This window comes from Apteryx mantelli, chromosome 21 (genome assembly GCF_036417845.1).
Source record: "Apteryx mantelli isolate bAptMan1 chromosome 21, bAptMan1.hap1, whole genome shotgun sequence".
NCBI lineage: Eukaryota > Metazoa > Chordata > Aves > Apterygiformes > Apterygidae > Apteryx > Apteryx mantelli.
In genome coordinates, this window is record NC_089998.1 from 3,102,740 (window position 1) to 3,120,998 (window position 18,259).

Here is an 18,259-nt window from a genome sequence, read left to right on the forward strand (position 1 = left end):
TTGGAATGAAATAAATCTGTAAAAAGGCTGTTAAATTGTTTTCAACTTTTCTGAAAGTTTTTTGGTCAAATTCTCGCACATTTCAATGAAGGTCAGGAGAACTAAGCCCTTGCCATAAAGTTATTACAGCTGCTTACAGGTGCAGTTTTCTAAGAGCACTAAAGAGCACAACTAAACATAGAATAGCACATCTTTAAAGCATATTAGTTCTTTGACAGGATGAAGTGTCACAACAACAAAAGTACACATGAAATAAAAAAGAAATCAGTTAATGATTTTTATTAAATTTCAGTGCTTTCATAAAATAAATATGGTATATAATATCAAACAGTGAGAAATAAAGCACAAGCATGAAAAGCATGGTAACAGAAAAGTTACACTCATGATGTTTTAATACTTAGCACTTTAGAAACCATAAAGCCTTTAATTATTTACAAGCAGCAAACTATCTAACATAATTTACAAAGTTGCAGCAGCCTAGTCAAGAAGTACTGGAAGGGGAAAAAATGGAGAGATCGCAATGGAAGACCTTCACTTTGCTCTATCTAGTTAGCACTTTATTACGTACCCTACTTTCCCCTTATGTACATAACTCTTTGTAGCTTCCATTATCTTAAAGTTTAATAATTACACTGTGTTGTATAGAGCTTCAGTTCATCTCTAGGATCGGTGTAGTGCCTTCTGCACTCGAGACATATTCAAGTAACACTTCAAATAAAAGTAAACATGTGCAAACCAAAGTTATAAACCTACATAACCCTCGCGTAGTAGTGTCAAAACCAGATGTAGCAGGAGCATATTAACAGATTAAGTTATGTAGTAGCTAGAGAAACCTAGTCGGAAGTCTAGCATGGACAAAAATGGGAAATGGGAATATCAAAAAAAAAAATGGAACTGAACTGCATTTATACCCTGTTGCCCCAGACAAAAATTTAATCTGCTGAAACACAAAGATTTTTAAGGTCATAACTCAAGATTTAATATTTCAACATGAAAAGAAATCCAAGCCATTCGACTTATTTGGGGTTTTGAAACAAATGCAAATGTCTCTGTTTAAAAATTGCTTTTAAATGAGAAAAACAAATCAATATATATTAATATATCACCCAAAATAAAAAAAAAACAAACATACACACTCTTCATTTTAGAGCATGCTGCTCATTCAGAATAAAGACAGGACAAAGAAAGTAGAATTACATTTCATGATGTAATAAAAACATTAAAATTTGTGATCCTTAAGTGCACCATCGTACAGGAGTAGCGTGCTCAGAGTGGAAATGTTCTATACCTACCAGAATCCATCTTTATTAAAGCAAATTTTTAGGACACTACCTGAAACTGAAATCAATAACAACTGTGTTCCATTCAGCTTGCCTCAAGTTTCAATCAGGCATATTCCAGCTAGTAGCACCTGTATGCCTCTTCATGATTGTATTCCAGAAATCTTTAAATTTGCAAACAATTTTTTAAAAAGACTGACTTTTGCAATCCTTGCAATGCTTATCATAAACAGATACTGAAAGTAAACTCTGTTCTGAGCAGCACAAGTTGGGGCTTTTTTCAGAAATCTGAGAGCTGGACTTAATGTTGGCAGTAGATACAGTACAACAATTTGATGTATTAAAGTTCCTCAAAAAAGTCTGAAAGGAAGATTTCCCTAAAGACCGTTTAAAAAACAAAACAAAACCCAAAACACTTCACCCAAGATCTCTTCAATCCTTTTACTGGAGTTCAGAGCTTGCCAATTTTAAGAACGTCAGGAAAAAGGAGGGAATGAGGCGGAGAGGAAGCAAAACTAAATGATTCCCCATTTGTACCGATGAAAAGCTTCAAGTAAAAGGAAATCCACTTGTTAAAGATCTTGCTACATGCACAGTCCCTCTTCAGTTGAAAACCACAGTAGTCAGCATTGGGTGTAACAGCAGATCTATCGTTCATAAAAAACACTGGCATTGTTCCTTCATACTTAACTTGCATCCACGGTGTCTGTTTAGAAGCTTCTTAAAAAATGTTTATGGTTCTGCACATTTCATACCAAACTGGAGGAAAATGGTAAACATTTCTTCTTTCAACGCAATCCCATTCAGCAATCTTCTCCCCAAGAACTCAGTGTCATTTACGAGTCTGAGTCTTCTTTGGCACTGCAGGTCGCTTGGCTTGCCACAAGTGATTATGAATAGTAAGAGCATCCACACTGACAGACATGGTTTTGGCTGGAATCAAGTTAAACTGTTTTCTGTCTGAACTGTATTTATAAAGCTTGTCAATCATTTTCTTGGTGATGCTCTTTGGCCCTGTTCCAGTCAGCTTGTAGATTTCTTCAGTGTCAGGATAGTAGCAATAAAGTGCTCTAAACTGGCAGCCAGCATCACGGAACAAAATGATGTAGTGGTTGGCATCACATTTTTCTAGTTCCTGCATTAAAAATAAATAAGTAAATGCACAAACATACAGCTTGACCACAGTGAAAACTCTCAAATTATGCCAAGCTTTAGATTTTTTCATGTAGCTAAATAAGCATTTAAAGTTTTTTGAAACACTAAACAGTAACAATTATTTTCAGTCCTTCCATAAACTTGTGAGTTGAGATCTTAACTTAGGGTCATGGTTTCCATAAGTCCATACAGTCACTAGAAGCAGAGGAGTCCCAGTGCAGCTATTTTCTCTTTTGTCTTTAACGGCAATAGGCATTTGTTGTGTTACTGACAACATTCCTTATTTCATATGTACATTCTAGGAAACAGCATTCACTACAATGTACTAATGAGATTATGAAATGAGCTTTACAGACAAATCATCACGGCACATGCATTCATAGCTTTATATTTTAATGATTACCTCTAATATTGAATTCTTATGTGGTTCATTTACTTTTCCAGCAAGACAGCAATGAGATATAGCATTGTGAATAATCGGTTTGTTTGATTTGCTGCTGGGTTCTTTAAATAATTTTGGACCTACAGAAGATAAATAAATAATTATTATTTGCCCTATATTTATAAACATTAATCAAGACTATAAATTTTAGTTACATTAAAGCTGTAAACTGCAGTAATTCCAAAATGGTTAGTACATCTTTACTGGAGGCAACTTGGACTTTAGTAGAGAAGAACTAAGGATTTAAAATACATTAACTACCAGTTACTTTAAAACAGAAGTACTCTTTTTTTTTTTTCCCTCTATCAGACTGAAACAGAAGCATGAATTCTTTTATGAAAACAGAGGCTTCTAATCAGGTTCTATTACAGACTCACACAAGGTACTATCTGGAATTAAAGCTTGTGTTCTCTCTTCTTTTTCAACAACATTTTTTTCTACTTAGTTTTCTGTTTTCCCTTTCCAAAATGGCATTCATCTTTTAGAAGGGAAAAAAAAAAAGTCATAGACTGAACTACCTGAATAATAAGCATTTTTTTCTATAACATAAATTAGCAAGTGGCTGCAAAGCTTTGCCAAATCTATCATAGCAAATGCTAATTTCAAATTCTTCATATATTAGTTCTTAAACACTGAAGTATTTTCATTCAGCAAAAGTCTGAAAAAGAAAGTTTCTCCTACAATAATTTACATTTTGGAGATATTAAACAGAGTTAAATAGGCTTAAAGATTTCTCAAAAATAAGAATGTGTCATACCAAATATACCACAAATTTTATGACCCGTTATTAACAAAAAACGTCCAAACTAAAATGAAAATATTCACCTGTGTATTCTGCCACTGAAGCAATAGAAGATGCTGTTGAAGCATTCTCCCAGTCTCGTTCTGTGTTTCTGCTAGGATTTCTACTCAGTATCGGTAAGGACTCCATTGATTCAACCCTGTTTGGAAGAAAAAGATACACCAACTTTTTTCTCCGATCTTAATTCATCAGTTGTTTGTTCTGACTGAATAAACTATGGTCCCTCTCCCCCATATCACCAGATCCTCCCCACAAAATTCCTTTGGGAAAAAACAAAAGGAATTTCAAGTTTGCATAGACTGTCAAAACTGACAGCAACACAAAATAGAAGATGAATTCATTAATTACCATTGCTTCTCTACACCAGCGACTTTATAACTGAAGCAAACCACACTGAATCCCAATACCATTTCATAACATAGACTTTAATTTTTTTTTCAATATCTCTTTACCGCTGAGATGGTGTGCCACCAGAGTGTACGCTTTCAGGTTCAGTTGTTGCTGCTGAGGCCAAAGAAAGACTGGAACCAGACTGAGCACTGCTTAAATTATCAGCTACAAAATAAAAGAGAAAGTGTGAAACTCATCCTGTTAAAGCAGATGTGCAACTTCAGTTAGAACAAATCAAAATCCTTACGTGTGGATGAACACTTTGTCCCTGAATCACTGTAAGATTCTTCACGATGGACAGACTTTGGCCTGGGTTTCTTGGGCTTTGATTTGGGTTTTCCAAGACCTTGCTCCTCCAAAATTTGCTGCTGTTTTTTCCTTAAATATTCTTGCTTGATAAGCTCTCTTCGAGCCTTCTCTTCTTCCTTCCGTATTCGGTCCTCCTCAGCTTTGCGACTGAAAAGCAAACACAACATTCAAAATATAATAATTTCCCTTATCTTAAAGGCAAAAAGAAGTATCCCTTTCCACTTATGTTAATACCGGGCTTCATCTCTTTTTTGTTCCACTTCAGCCTCCAACTGCTGTTTCCGAATCCGAGCCTCCTCAGCTTTGCGCTGCTGTTTTAAAAGGAACGCTGCACGTTTTTTCGCCAGCTCATCTTCTGCTTTCTGTTCATCCTGCAAAATTCAAATTCATACAGAGCTTTAAGGAATAAAAGTAAACATATTAAATTGGACATTATAAGATTGCTGGAAGATTCAGAAGGATTTTAGGAAAACATAAACTAATATTTTTGGAAATTTTCACCTTCTTCAAATTGACAAGTGTAAATCAGAGAATGGTATTAAACTTCTTGTCACTCAAGGAAACCTCATGAAACGTTTTTAGTGTTTAAGTCCAAGAAGAGAGAAAAAAGGTCTCATCTTACTCTGACTTATTTTTGGTATGCATAAACAACACAAAACCTTCCAAAACTGCAGACTACAATGCAATTACAATGTGGACTAGGATGGACAGCATAAATAACCCTATCCTGACCTTTGAGTCAGTCAATATTAATCATACTATATAAAGCAGAACTCAAATTCACTGAAGTTGAGACAACCTACTTGGACTTTTACCGTTTAAATAGAAGTTTAGGAAAGTATTATAATGGTAGCATATTCGAGGAATTTACTATAATTAGCACAAATGAGAGTAACTAAGTGTTCCAAGACCAGTTCTGAACTTTACGTACAAAGAGTAGACACATTATTTAAAAATAAACAAACAAAATCCAACCCAACCCAACAACACGGGAAGTATCATAGTATTAAAACCCAACTGTTTAACAAGCCTTTCCCCAAGCCAGAGTTAGGAGTGGAATGAGAAAAACTACTTAAATGTAATCCATTTTCATCATGAGCCCTTCACAGTACCATCACAGGACAAAAATTAAAGCTGCATGAAAACCAGTAACTCCTTCCAATGGTGGGTTCTAAAACCTAGCTTCCTATTTGCATCTACAGGCACATGTCTAATTCTCCATTAAAGCCCTTGATTTTTAGGCTGCCAGGCTCCTTGAAATCAGAGAAGCTTGCTTGTAAATGAACAACAACAAATAAAACAATCTAGACTCTTGGCTCCCTGACAAGTGTGAAAACCTGCTCTGCAGCCATCTATTACATACCTGCCTGTATTCTGCTGAAATCTTTTTCTTTCAGTTAATACAGGTTCAAAGAATGCTGGGATTTCAAAGTGCTAAATTCTTCCCATGACATTTTGTGATTCATTTGTGCTAAATATATACTTATTACATATTATATATATGCACACATACACACACATATCTATATAGATACATAGTTTGTGTGTATATATACACACACACACACATTGTATTGAGAGGAAGGGGAGAAAAGCAAGATTAACCCTGGTTCCCCATGAATTCAACAGGAAATTGCTCTAAATGGATGAAATCCTGGCCTCCTGGAACTAAGTTAAAAACCTTTCTCTCCACAACAGTTCTTTTCGAATGCAGTTTTTCAAAAAACATAACATTGCAACCACAATGTGTTGGTTTCCACCAGAAGCTTCAAGAACAAAGTGGAAAATGAAGTTCTAATGCCGGACAAATATGTAATAATAGCCAAATACTAAGGTAACATATTTACCTTGAAGAAAAACCCCACACCAGACTTCTGATCACCTTCACTAATTATGTCTGTAGAGCTATCCTGGTTTTCAAGTTCTCCTTCATCTGGAGCTTTTAAGTCAGATAAGTCTACTTCAATGAGATTAGCCTTGCTTCTCAGTGGCTCATCCACTGGGACATTTTCTTTTCCTGAGCCATCAGAACAATTTAATCCTGTTTCTTTTAAGCTGTTATTCACTTCTTTGCTCATTTCAGAAATAATATTTGCATCTTTGGAGGTTGAGAGAACAAGTGCCCGTTGATTACTCTCATCATGAAGTCTATAGGTATCAAAGAAACATTTTTCTTGAGAGCCAATTCCATGATCAGGACTGTTCTCCAAACCAATTTCTGTTGGTGTCTTCAACAAGCTGTTGGATGGAAACGGTCTTAAATGTGGTAAGGTTTCTAGACTTTGTGTTGGAGTTTTAATTCGTGCTGAATTTTGCTGTCTGTCTTTAGTGACTTTCAGATCTGCTGGTCTTCCTGATCGAGGACTTCTTCCTTGACCAAAGCGAGGTGGTTTACGAAGACTATTCATTCCAGTTGGAGATAGGGGCTCGACAAAATGAATTGATGGTTTTACCTTTTGGTCCTGAGAGTTACTTCTGGTACCTGGTGATGGCACTGAGGGAGATTTCATAAGTAGTTCCTGTTGCTGAGAAATCTTTAATATAGCCTGCTGAAGTGTACTGATTGTTTCATTTAGCTTTTCAATAGAGAGATCACATTCATTAATATCAACTTCAGCAACATTATCTTCTAGAAGGGCAACAGAAATAATCTTACTTTTTTCTAACTCATGTATAGCAGCAGAGTCTTTTGGTTTAAGTTGTTCAGCAAAAGCTATGCTTTCTTGCATTTTTACTTTTGTTACTTCTTGAGAATCATTAAGCAACTCTTCTCTCTCCTCGTCTTTCACAAGAAACTCCTCAGCCTTGGAACTCAAAGAAACTTCATCTAAATCTTCACCATTGTGCCGAGGATACTCTTTTGGAAAATGTTCTGGTTTCAGTGGCTGCGGAACATCAGGAGATTTACCTTTTTTAACAACATGCAAGAAAGCTGCCTTGCCCAATTTTAGTCGCTGCCTTGCTGATAAGGCTTCCATCTTCTTCTTTTGAGCTTCTATTGCTCTTCGCTTCTCTTCCAACTGCATATGAAGCTGCACCAATTCAGAAGCTAAAAGATTAACATTATCTTTATTTTGTCTGTTGGGGCTTTGCTCTCGTTTTTGTTTCCATGTGGTCAATGGGGCTGGGCAGCTTTCTGACCCATCTGGTGTGGTCTTTTGTGAACTGCTTGTGCTGGACTTTGTTTCATAGCTATTAAGCCTTTGGAGCTTTCGTTCTGCAAAATTGGTCATTCGGACACTCCCACTAGTCATTGACACACTGCTAACTTGAGAAATTGTACTCAAGCACGGACTGGAACGTCCACTAGCATCATCCTTATCTTCGTGTTCTTTTACCTTCATATCTTCTTGCAACTTTGCAGATTCTTCCTCACCTATGTATTTAGTGACTATCGGATGGTCATCTATGACTACCAAGTCCTGTTCAGCATCTTCTATGTCTAAAAGATCTGAATCAGAGTCCTGCCTCACCATAGTCCATGTAGTATCTGCAACATGCAAATTGAGACTTTTCACATAACTTAAATTGACTTTGCTTGCTATGTCATCCTCAGATTTAGCAGCATGAAGAAAAAATCCTCCAGTGGATTGCTCCTGAGATGAAGGATCTAAACTGCTACTAGCCAAAGGTCTGGAAGCTTCTAATCCTGCTTCCACTAGCGCTCCTGAGTCTGAAGTACTAGGATCTGCAACCGGAGTGAAATCAGAACTAGAAATCGGAGTAAAAGTCCTATTGAGATCATGGTCACCATGACAGCTATTTGTTTTCTTGCGGACCAAAGGCAAGTGTCCCTCATTGAATCTCTTTGTTATAAAATTCCTTTGCTTTCCCTCCCCACATTCATCCTCCTTATTGATTATCTGTTTTTCCTTTGCTGGTTTTAGAACTGCAGGCATTAAGGGCTCCAAGTAAAAACTGTCTGGTTTGCTTTCTACAGTCTCACTGTTTGTTTTTGGAGACCATGCAGTTGCAACTATGCTGGGTACCCTGGCTGACGCATTCTGCAATTCAAGGTCACCATGGTTTGGCCTTTCTTCAGATCTGATTATTGCAATAAGCTCTTCATCTTCATCCTCAATTTCAACATTGTTCAGCAAGCTCTTCCCATTAGTTTTCATTGATGGAGGATGGGGCTGGTTTTTTGGAGTCACGTTAACAATATTAGAAGCAAGACTGTCTTTGCTGATTGATCTAGCCAGACTAATGCTATCACCAGACCCAGGGTCCACATCACTGCTTGCAGAATGATGAAGAGCAAACGGTGTTGGCTGAGACAGAGGCCTAGAAAAGATAAAAACAGTCTACTGATGTTCATGTACAAAAAGTTAGCACTTACTGAACTCAGGACTATTATATATAAAGCTAAAATTTTTGCTCTGTTTGAAAAAAGTAAACTTTATCAAAAGCGACCAGTAATACTAAAAAGCAACTTCAGATATTTAAAATTTTCAAATGTGTATTGAAAACCATGCTTAAGACACTTTCAATTGCAAACCTAAAATCTGTTATCTCTGACAAAGCTCACTTTTTAAAGAACACAAAATTAAGCAATTCTCAGTCCAGTTCTAAGGAACTGATACTACATTACTACAATAAAATTGTCACAGTATTGAGTAGCCATTCATTAAACTGCATTTCACTACTTTAAAGCACCTGTTACCTGGGTTTCTTTTCTGGCCATGCAAGAAGTGAACCTCGTGGCTGCCCATCAACACGGGTCAGAGAATTAGAACGATGTCGATGACCTGAAATATTTTTAAAAGGTCAATACTTTAGAAATGGTCCTTAAACTAGCACTTGTAACTTTATTTAATAGCAAACAAACTATTTCACCAAGAGATGGCAGCAGAAAACAGATTTGCTAAAACATTAATAGATGAAAGAAATAAAAGAAAGAAAGAAAGAAAGAAAAAGAAAACCAGGAAAGTATGATGAAATGTGACCACACAGGCATATCTGATTTGCGGGTTTCCAAACATGGAAGTGGGATTTGGTTGGTACTTTAGCTGACAGAAGGAAATAAATTCTAAGTCTCCTTATGCAACTATAAACTTAGGTCTTTACACAAAATGTGGTAAACACTCCAGTAAATTTGCCATTCTGGATGATAAATCTATTTTCCAAGACTTTTGTCAGTCTTATGCACATGTGACAAATGGCTTTTTTCCTTTCTTTTCACAGCATTGAAGTTATTAGTCTTAATTTCTTGCACTTGAGATTCTGACAAATAAGCTCATTCGTGGAAAAAAAATTTTCAGTAATTTTCTTAAAAGATCTTTAAAATCCTTTTTAATGCAGATGAAGATGATTTACTGAAACTAAACATATTTACGATTTAGCTGACCATAGTTAAATGCAATTTTAGATTATTAATGTTTATGAACTCAAGTCCACTCCCCCCCTCCCAAAAAAAGGTTCCAGAAAGTTATCCTAAAACTTTCACTGTCAGAAAAAAGCCTATATTTTTTTCACAAGAGATTACAAATAAAGGAAATATTGCCTCATTAACTGAGTAATCAGTATTGCAAAGTCACTCAGAATATAACAAGCGCCCAGGCTGCTGTTCATAAACATGCTATATAATTTTCTCAAGGTGAATACATCTTCTGGATAAATATGCAATCTGGGTCTTGTCAGAAAGCAGCTATGTTGGAAACCAAGACTGCTTATAGTCAATTACATTTTCAAAATACTTATACTCCCACAAAGCTTAAAATTCAATCATTTGAAAAAATGAGAAAGAATCAACATAGATAGCAATACACAAAGGATACCTGTATAAATACTACTAAAAGGTCTTTTTTTTATTCTCTTTATTCAGAAAGAAATGGTTTTCATTCATTACTGTGTTGAGATGGATGGTCATCACCTGTTGAAATCCAAATTCAATGTTGACTTACCAGGGCTGTCTTCTCCCTGTAAAGATTTTTGTTGCTTTTGTCTCAAAGGGAGCAGTGGATGGGAAGGGCTAAAGGCAGGGCTTCCTCCTTTGCTACTAATTCAGAAAAACAAATATCCATTAGTACAAGAAATGTTTTTTTACAGTGAGAGAAGAAATTACACTGGTAATAGTTACTCTGCCCTCCCTTAAAACACAAGAACAAATCATTAGTTTTAATGCTGATGTTGCTTAAAGGAAGAGAAATAAAAGTTTTCAGATGTAACATTACAGAAATAAACTACTATCTGAATTCAAAATGTTTTAAGCTTTTACATAGAGAGGATTTAAAATACGACTTTTGTAACACTACATTAGAGAAAAAGACTGAGTTAACTTATTTGTTGCACTCCAATTTAGCTCAGCTGAAAAAACTTGTCTTTAACCTTCTTGTAGAGTAAATACTATTTAAGCTTGTTTTCCTACTACCATTCATAGAATACAGCCGGTAAAGATGAGATGTTTGAACAATTCTCATGTTTCACATTTTCTCCAAAACAGAAATTAGTTAAATTCTCTATAATGCAATGGTTACATTAAATGGTAAGAATTACTGGCTTATTCCAAACATAACAGTGCCAAGTATCTCCTCAAACTTGAGAGCTGAGAATATTTTAGAGACTCACTGCACACAACTCAAAATTCACTTAATTTGTAGCAAAATCAGAAAATTTGGCATCAGAAATTCCTAGGTTACCCAACTGGAAGAATAAAAGATTAGCCTAATGACATGAAAAAAGACTTACAGATAGTCAGATTCCTCGGGGTGCAGGTAGTATCTACTGCAAGCTTCAGAGCCTGTCTGAGCCGAAGGCTGCAAGTCTGCTGGACTTGTACTAGCAGGGCTAGCCATGAAACTTCGTTTAGTTGCATTGGAAATAGGAACAGGTGGACGACTGCTCTTCTGCTGCAACACTGTTTTAACTGTACATATATTTAAAAGATTAATGCAACTTATGCTAAACATTCAAATAACAAACAAGAACAGGAGCTTTTCAGTTTGCAGTAGATCAGAGTGAAATAAAACTAAAATGAAGCCTGAAGGAACAATCTTTATTTAAAATATTTATTCCATGGTGACCTTAATGAAAAATAAGTAAATACTTAGTGGGGTTAGAGAAGAAATTATCTGCCTATCTCACTCCAAAGCTTAGGAGTCAACCCACAAGTGGATCTAGAACTAATTTCCCTTCCGTTTTTACTACTTTCAGAGACCTCCAGTGAGCAGGTAGTTTAGGTAGACATAAAACTCCAAAGGAAACTACACTATGAAACAGTTTCATTATAATGTAAGGGTTGTTTTTTTTAATGTACTTATATTTAATCAAAAATTGAAAAACTTACCATCTTTTATTTCCTGAATATCCCTCGGCTGTACAAAGTCTGGTTTGACATTCTCAAACCACCAGAAGAGCTCCGCAATGAAAACCATGACATTAGGCTGGAAAAAAACAAAAAAACAACAAACAAAAAATAAGATAACAAAACAGTTTGTTAATGATTTACCTATATTTAAAAATATATCCTTCATTATGTTCCTTACCTTTAAAACCAAAGGAGCATATAACATGTCCTCCAACGTGAGGTAAAAACATTTGTTTAGATACTCATTTGAGAATTCTCTCAAAAGTTGAATATTATAGAGGCTGTCTGCAATTGAAGTTACCTCCTTCAAACAAATATCTAGAAAGGTGAAAAAAAATGAATACATTATGACACTATCACAACGAATTAAATCTTCATCCAAAACTAACAGAAACATTGCATAGAAAAGCTTCACAGACTGTTTATACACCATCATTTAATAATTATTGGCTAGTACTGATACTTCTCTACCTGTTAAGTACCAGCAGGATAGGAAAAGGAAGAAGAAAAACACAGATAAAACAATATCGATTCTGTATTCATTTTAGAACCCACTTAGGCTTCTGCCTATTACAGTCACAGGCAAGGCAAACAGCCTACTAAGAACATGAGTGGCAAAATACAAGAGCAATTAAAAACAGACATCTTGATTTGCAAACAATACAAGGCTTTTCCTACTCTAAAGCAGTACAACGCCAGCTAACATGTGAAGACGGAATACTTAGAGTTTCTGTGTCTGAAGCCCAGACGAGCACATACCTTAGCTATCCACTGTGAGACTTCATAAATACTTTGCTATGTAATGACACCTACTTACAAAGCTACAGAACAACTATGGCAATCTCCTTTTTTCTTCAAGAACAAATTTAGGAGGACTGAATACACTTTACTGAAAGGCTTTTAAATGTTGCGACAAGCTTTAAAACGATAAATTTATTATCAAGCATTTACAACCAAAGAGTAAGAATAAGGCAATAAAATTAATGCTTTTGTCCAAGAACAGAGAAATTTACTGAATTTATTCTCAAGGAAATATGTACATCTGTCTACTACCTGACATGACGTAGTACACTAGATTTGTGAAAATCAAGCAGAGAATACTGCTAAAAAAGGATTCACAGTGCTGGTTCCTTCTGAAACCCTTCAGCAGTTTTGCAAGGTGCAAAATATTTGAGAACTTAGAAACCAACATAAAATGTTGACTAGCAGAATTTAAGTGCAACAAGAACACTGAATTATTAAGAAAAATATTTTACGGAAAACAGAACTCATGTTTGGTATGCTGAAGGGTGACAATTACTTAAGATTGTGAGAAACTTTTTTTCTTTAGATTTAAAAATATATATATATATATATATGTACTCCTGCAGAATAACATTAGAATTATCAGCTAACAGTAGTGGAAATTTATTCCTTTTCATGGACAATTAAAACCAAGCTCAATTATTTTAAAACAAAAAGCCATATTACCTAGATCTATAAAAGAAAGAATATCAGAGTTTATAAAATACAGAGCAGATTCTTCTAAATACACTAAGTTAAAATACATTGATTTTATGTAGATTTCATATGTGGCCTGACTAACCTGCTATAGACCACCACCTGCTGGATGCACTGCTTTTTATTTGAGCATGTATTTCTAGTCCAACTTTTATGACTGAAGAATTTTTTTAGAAACCTTAATTACATACCATCTAGTTTCATTTGCTCTGGACAATAATAGTGTATCACAGCTAAAAGAGCAGCACCATCACTACCATCCTTCATCAAATCTTCAAGCAAAGGAAAGTAAGGTAATTGCCTGCTTGAGAGATGGTCTCTTCGGTAACGCACCTAACAAAAGAAAATAAGTGTTCATACGATGCCAAGGAGAAAAGAAATTTTTCTTAAGCACTGAAAACTCTTTATGGTGGATTCTTTATAGCATCTTGCTTTATCTAGGTCAAAAACAATTTACAAGGTAACACTCTTCTTTCAGCGGAAGCCAATTCAGAAGAAAACTGTACTTCCTTTTTAATCATTTTCCTCACACCTGAACGCAGCCCGCACTGCTTTATTCCAGTCTTCATCCACACATTTTAACTTACTACAAGCAACGTAAGTCAAAATCCTTCCACACAGATTTATGAATGCAGCAGATCCAAACCAAGAGACAAAGATAGACTAAATATTTACAAAACATTTAAAGCTTGAAAACAAAGACCAGCAAAAAACAGTTACGATGGGCTAGCACTTTCCCATGTGTCATCTACATCCAGACTTGCTGTCATGTCCACAGAGAGCAAAGTTCTCTTGGAGAGATTCGGAGCATTATATGACTGGCAAGCCAGCATACAATATTAATGTTGTGTAGCAAGAAAAAAACATGGCTTTTTCCAAAAGTGGTCAGCAACAGGAGCGAGTAGGCCATGTAAATCAATGGCAAAGCCTTCCTTGATTTCACTATAAATCAGCATCAGACTCTTGCAAACTACCCCATTCCCCTCAAACAATTTGGAGGGTGGCTGAGGAGTAGTTGAAGCCGACCCGCTAAAGAATAAAACTAACCTGGCATCGCTTCTTGCGATTTTGGCAAGAGAAGTTTTAGTCTTGATATTTACTAGGAATCCGCACGTTAGATTAGGAGGCTATATCTAAATTCCAGCAATGATCTATCAACAAAAGGAACAACACACTTTGGAGCCTAGCAGAAATATTTTCTAGTGTTGGAAAAGATTTCTTTTATACATTAAGTGCATAAATGTCACTTAACATCTCATACGTATCTTGACTGATGCGTTTGCCTAACGGACGTAATCAGAGAACATATTTATCCATTAAAAAAAAGTCAGATGTTACCAATGGTATCACACACTTTCCAAGACAACTTAGGAAAGCTGGCTCTACACACAAACACACACACTCTCATCTGTGTCAATTTAGGATGGCACAGGCTGAGAAAAATTCTGTTCAAAGAATGAAGGTCACTTACAATCAGAGTAAGAAGAAGAATCTGTTTTATTTATTAGTTTATTGTGCACAAATACAAACAAGCTATGCTAAGTTTTCCTGGCAAAGGCAAGTAATTCTAGAAGCTATGTCTACATGCTAATGCTAATTTTTCTTTCCTTTGACCAGGTGTAAATTTACTTTTCCCCAGCCTGGAGCACTCCACAAATAGGTAATGGAACGTGAATCATACTGTACCACATGAGCATATTCCACTGGTTCCAGCATGCAGTGTGATATGGCATGCATCAGATCAGGCTTACGCAAAAAGAAATAGTGAGATATATGATGGTGATTATTCAGAGGTGAAACAAATCAAATGCATTAGCAACATCCATTATGCACTGGAAATGTGGTCATCAAGTCCAATAAAATATGTACACTAAGGTGATCTGGTTAGCTTAAAAGGTTCATTACTTACCCACTTAGTCAAATTAAATGCATTAAAGACAAATTCAAAAAAAATTTTTAAATTTTAGTTGCTACTGAATTTAAAGTAGATACAAATATTTCCTTTGCAACAGGTTTAAATGGAATTTAAACCAATCACAGCCAAAACTGGGAAATCAAAAATGTAAGACCTCTTTGTCTCTTAACTTTGGTGAAAAAACACACATCTATCATCAAGGAAGTTTTTATGGACTTCTCCATTTAACTCCTTATATTTTTCCCAACTTTTATTCTGGTTATTCATTCTTTTATACTGAAAATTCTCAATTCTTTCTTATATTCTAAGCTTTTTTTTTTTTAAATAAATAACCTATTTGTTTGCATTAAAGTGCACAAATGGGTGCTACTGAACTCAAAAATGAGTTAACTGTATGCACTAAAAAGAAAAAAAAAAGGATGACTTCATCTTCAGTGAGGACAAGTGCCTTTGATAGCTTCCAAATCACAAAAAAAAAAAAAAAAAAAAAAAAGGGAGAAGAGATACAATGTGAAAAACAGTAAGGAAACTGCAAAGTCCGTTAGTAAACCAGTATAATATAAGGGGTACTGGACTAGCAGCGAGATGACTTCTGTTATACTTCCTCCTTTACCACAAACTTGCTCATTGACATCATGCAAGTCAACTCCATTTCTGATCTGTTTCTTCCACTCTCCCCCAGATGCCTCTTTAAAATATAAACTGCTTCAGCTTCTTAGAGACGCTATCCCACGTAGGACCCAAATACAGCGGTTGTCTTTAAGCATGCACAGAACGTAAGTGATAAGCGCTAGGTCAATACTTCATTATATACTGTCTCAAGTCATTACATACGGCTGGAAGACAGGGCTCTATCACACATTTTATCAGCCTGCAGGTCCCCACTCTAATTTCCTTTATTTCAGAAACTTAGCGCTTTTAATGTGGTCCATACATTCAGTTCAAATAAATAAAAGATATGGGCCAGAAGTGTGGGACGGAGCTCTTTGCAGAAAGGCAGAGAGGTTGTGGGGATAAGCGACTGCCAGGTCGCTCCTGCCTTTCCCAAAGGCACTGCCCTTTCGAATTTACAACTGAGACAACGGCTCTCATCCGCCCAGACAGAAAATGAAAAACAACAAACCCAGCAAGTAGAGGAGAAAGGATATCACAGCCAAGGAAAACACAGGAACAACGGAAAATCTCCACAAGTTCAAATAAAACCTGGAAACTCAGCCAAGAGCAAGCAGGCTTTTATAACAGAACATCAATTCCACTTAAAAAAAAAAACAAAACTCCTATTGTCACATTTCATTTTATCGAAAATAAAATAAATCCTTTTTTGATGTGTAAGATTTTAATTCTGTCTTTTCTCCCATTACGACAGCTTCAATTTACTATGTAATTCCAATAGTTGTAATAATGGGTCCAAAATGGTTTGTTTTATCTTCTAACCTCATCTCACCAAACAAAGGTGTTCTGGTTTTGATTTATAAACCCAGTAAAAACTAGGGCGAAAGGCCCAAAGCTTTCTCTTATAGTTGAATACTTACATAGTTGAATAAACAGAGAAGTTAGTATTTTCATTTTTGTTTTTTTATAGAAAAGTCAGAGCTACAGTGTGGTATATATATCCATGCACACGCATGCATGTGTGTATGTGTGTATACAGGGGAGCGCAAGAGCATTATTTAACAAACTATTGCTAACACCTAGCATATCTTAACTATGGATTCAAAGATGAAGCAACCATTTAATCTGACTGGCTTGTACATCACCTTAGTGCTGCAATCAATTGCCTCCTTGCAACAAGCAGTAATTTCAACCACTGTTAATTTTCTGAGTTTTTTTTGCTGCTACTCCATACCCCTCACCCCTGTACTGTGGAAACAATTTTGAAACGCTGTAAAGTGATTATGCTATACGCTGTACAGTATGCAAAAATAATGTTATGAAAACTAAGCCTGATGAACCAAAAACTAAAAGACAGTTTTTAAAATGATTGTCTAAGAAGCATTGTAATGGAAGCAAACACTCTGAAGAAATTTTAAAAGCCATGGTTTTGTGGATGACAACTGGTGTAAAAGTAGTTCACTTACAGGTACTAATTTCCAATACCATTTGGAAGGAGACTGCTCAGGAAGCAAGGAGAGGAACGTAGGAATAGGAAAGGAACATCAGCAATGCAAGTTATAAGCAGCAATACTTAAATGCACTTCAACAATATACACTTTCATATTTTAGAGTGGTCTTAGCCTAGAAGTTTAATTTACAAATATTAAAATGAGATCCAATAGTTTTTAACAGAGAGTCAAATAGTTAACCGGATCCTTCAGATCATGCATCAACTTGTAAATTAAACAGCTCTTAAATCCCTTTTCATTCAAGGATATTATTTTACATAAAAGGCATGTAAAAAAACCTTTGCCCTCAATATGAAACAATTGTATCTAGTTCATAAGTTACAATTTTATCCCCTTTGCATAGCAATGGGAATTTGAGGAAAGAGCATCACAGGGTTTTTTTTAAGGCTTCATTAAATCATAAATTGGGAGCACAGACAGCCAATATACATTATGTTTGAGAAAAATCTATTTTACATTCTCCAGAAATGAAAGTGTACTATATTTTTGCAATGTTAGTGCATTGTGATATAGTTTCAAGGGAAAAAGGTGGAAAAAATTGCACGCATACACACATATAACATTTGAATGCCAAGAATATGCTTACTAGATAGCATTTGACTAAGCCCTGAATTTATATTAGATAATTAACCCATGCAAAATGAATATGCCCAAAAGCTTTCAAAATATATGTTATATATTTTGCGCTGAGTGATGTTCACCCAGATCGTAACATTCAAAGGTTGAACAAGTTATTTCAGTCTAACTGAAACTTAAAAGGGAAGTTGAAAGATACCACTGGGACTAAAGGTGAATAAGGGCATTGATGATACAAACAAGAATTGCATGCACAAAACCTCAGAAGTGTCAAGACTTGGATGCTTCACAATAATCTGACAAAGAAAACATCGAAAAGTTTTTACTTAAATCTGTTGTCAATACTCCAAATTACAACAAATTTATTTTACCTTTTGGTGTCCCGGACTTTCCATTAATTGCTGTTTTAATTTCATCTCTTTCTCCGTTATCTCTCTCATTTTAAGGTTCACCTAAAAGGG

The 18,259-nt window shown here is 35.5% G+C and overlaps 1 protein-coding gene across 2 annotated transcripts in view; it reads right to left on the reverse strand.

Annotated features, from left to right (window-relative positions):
• Positions 1-264: 264 nt before the first annotated feature.
• The window catches only part of CAMSAP1 (calmodulin regulated spectrin associated protein 1), a 31,265-nt gene continuing 13,270 nt past the window's right edge, over positions 265-18,259 (reverse strand). Inside the window, exons 5-18 of one of the 2 annotated variants that reach the window (XM_067308958.1) lie at positions 18,170-18,250; positions 13,376-13,517; positions 11,863-12,002; positions 11,664-11,760; positions 11,066-11,243; positions 10,282-10,373; positions 9,042-9,126; positions 6,226-8,662; positions 4,613-4,749; positions 4,317-4,525; positions 4,132-4,234; positions 3,703-3,818; positions 2,839-2,957; positions 265-2,415 (exon numbers count right to left, since the gene is read on the reverse strand). In XM_067308958.1, the coding sequence (XP_067165059.1) occupies positions 2,113-2,415; positions 2,839-2,957; positions 3,703-3,818; positions 4,132-4,234; positions 4,317-4,525; positions 4,613-4,749; positions 6,226-8,662; positions 9,042-9,126; positions 10,282-10,373; positions 11,066-11,243; positions 11,664-11,760; positions 11,863-12,002; positions 13,376-13,517; positions 18,170-18,250 (4,239 nt within the window). In that variant the 3' untranslated portion in view covers positions 265-2,112. Of the gene's footprint in view, positions 2,416-2,838; positions 2,958-3,702; positions 3,819-4,131; positions 4,235-4,316; positions 4,526-4,612; positions 4,750-6,225; positions 8,663-9,041; positions 9,127-10,281; positions 10,377-11,065; positions 11,244-11,663; positions 11,761-11,862; positions 12,003-13,375; positions 13,518-18,169; positions 18,251-18,259 lie in introns of both variants that reach the window. The other variant, XM_067308957.1, reaches the window with a different exon arrangement.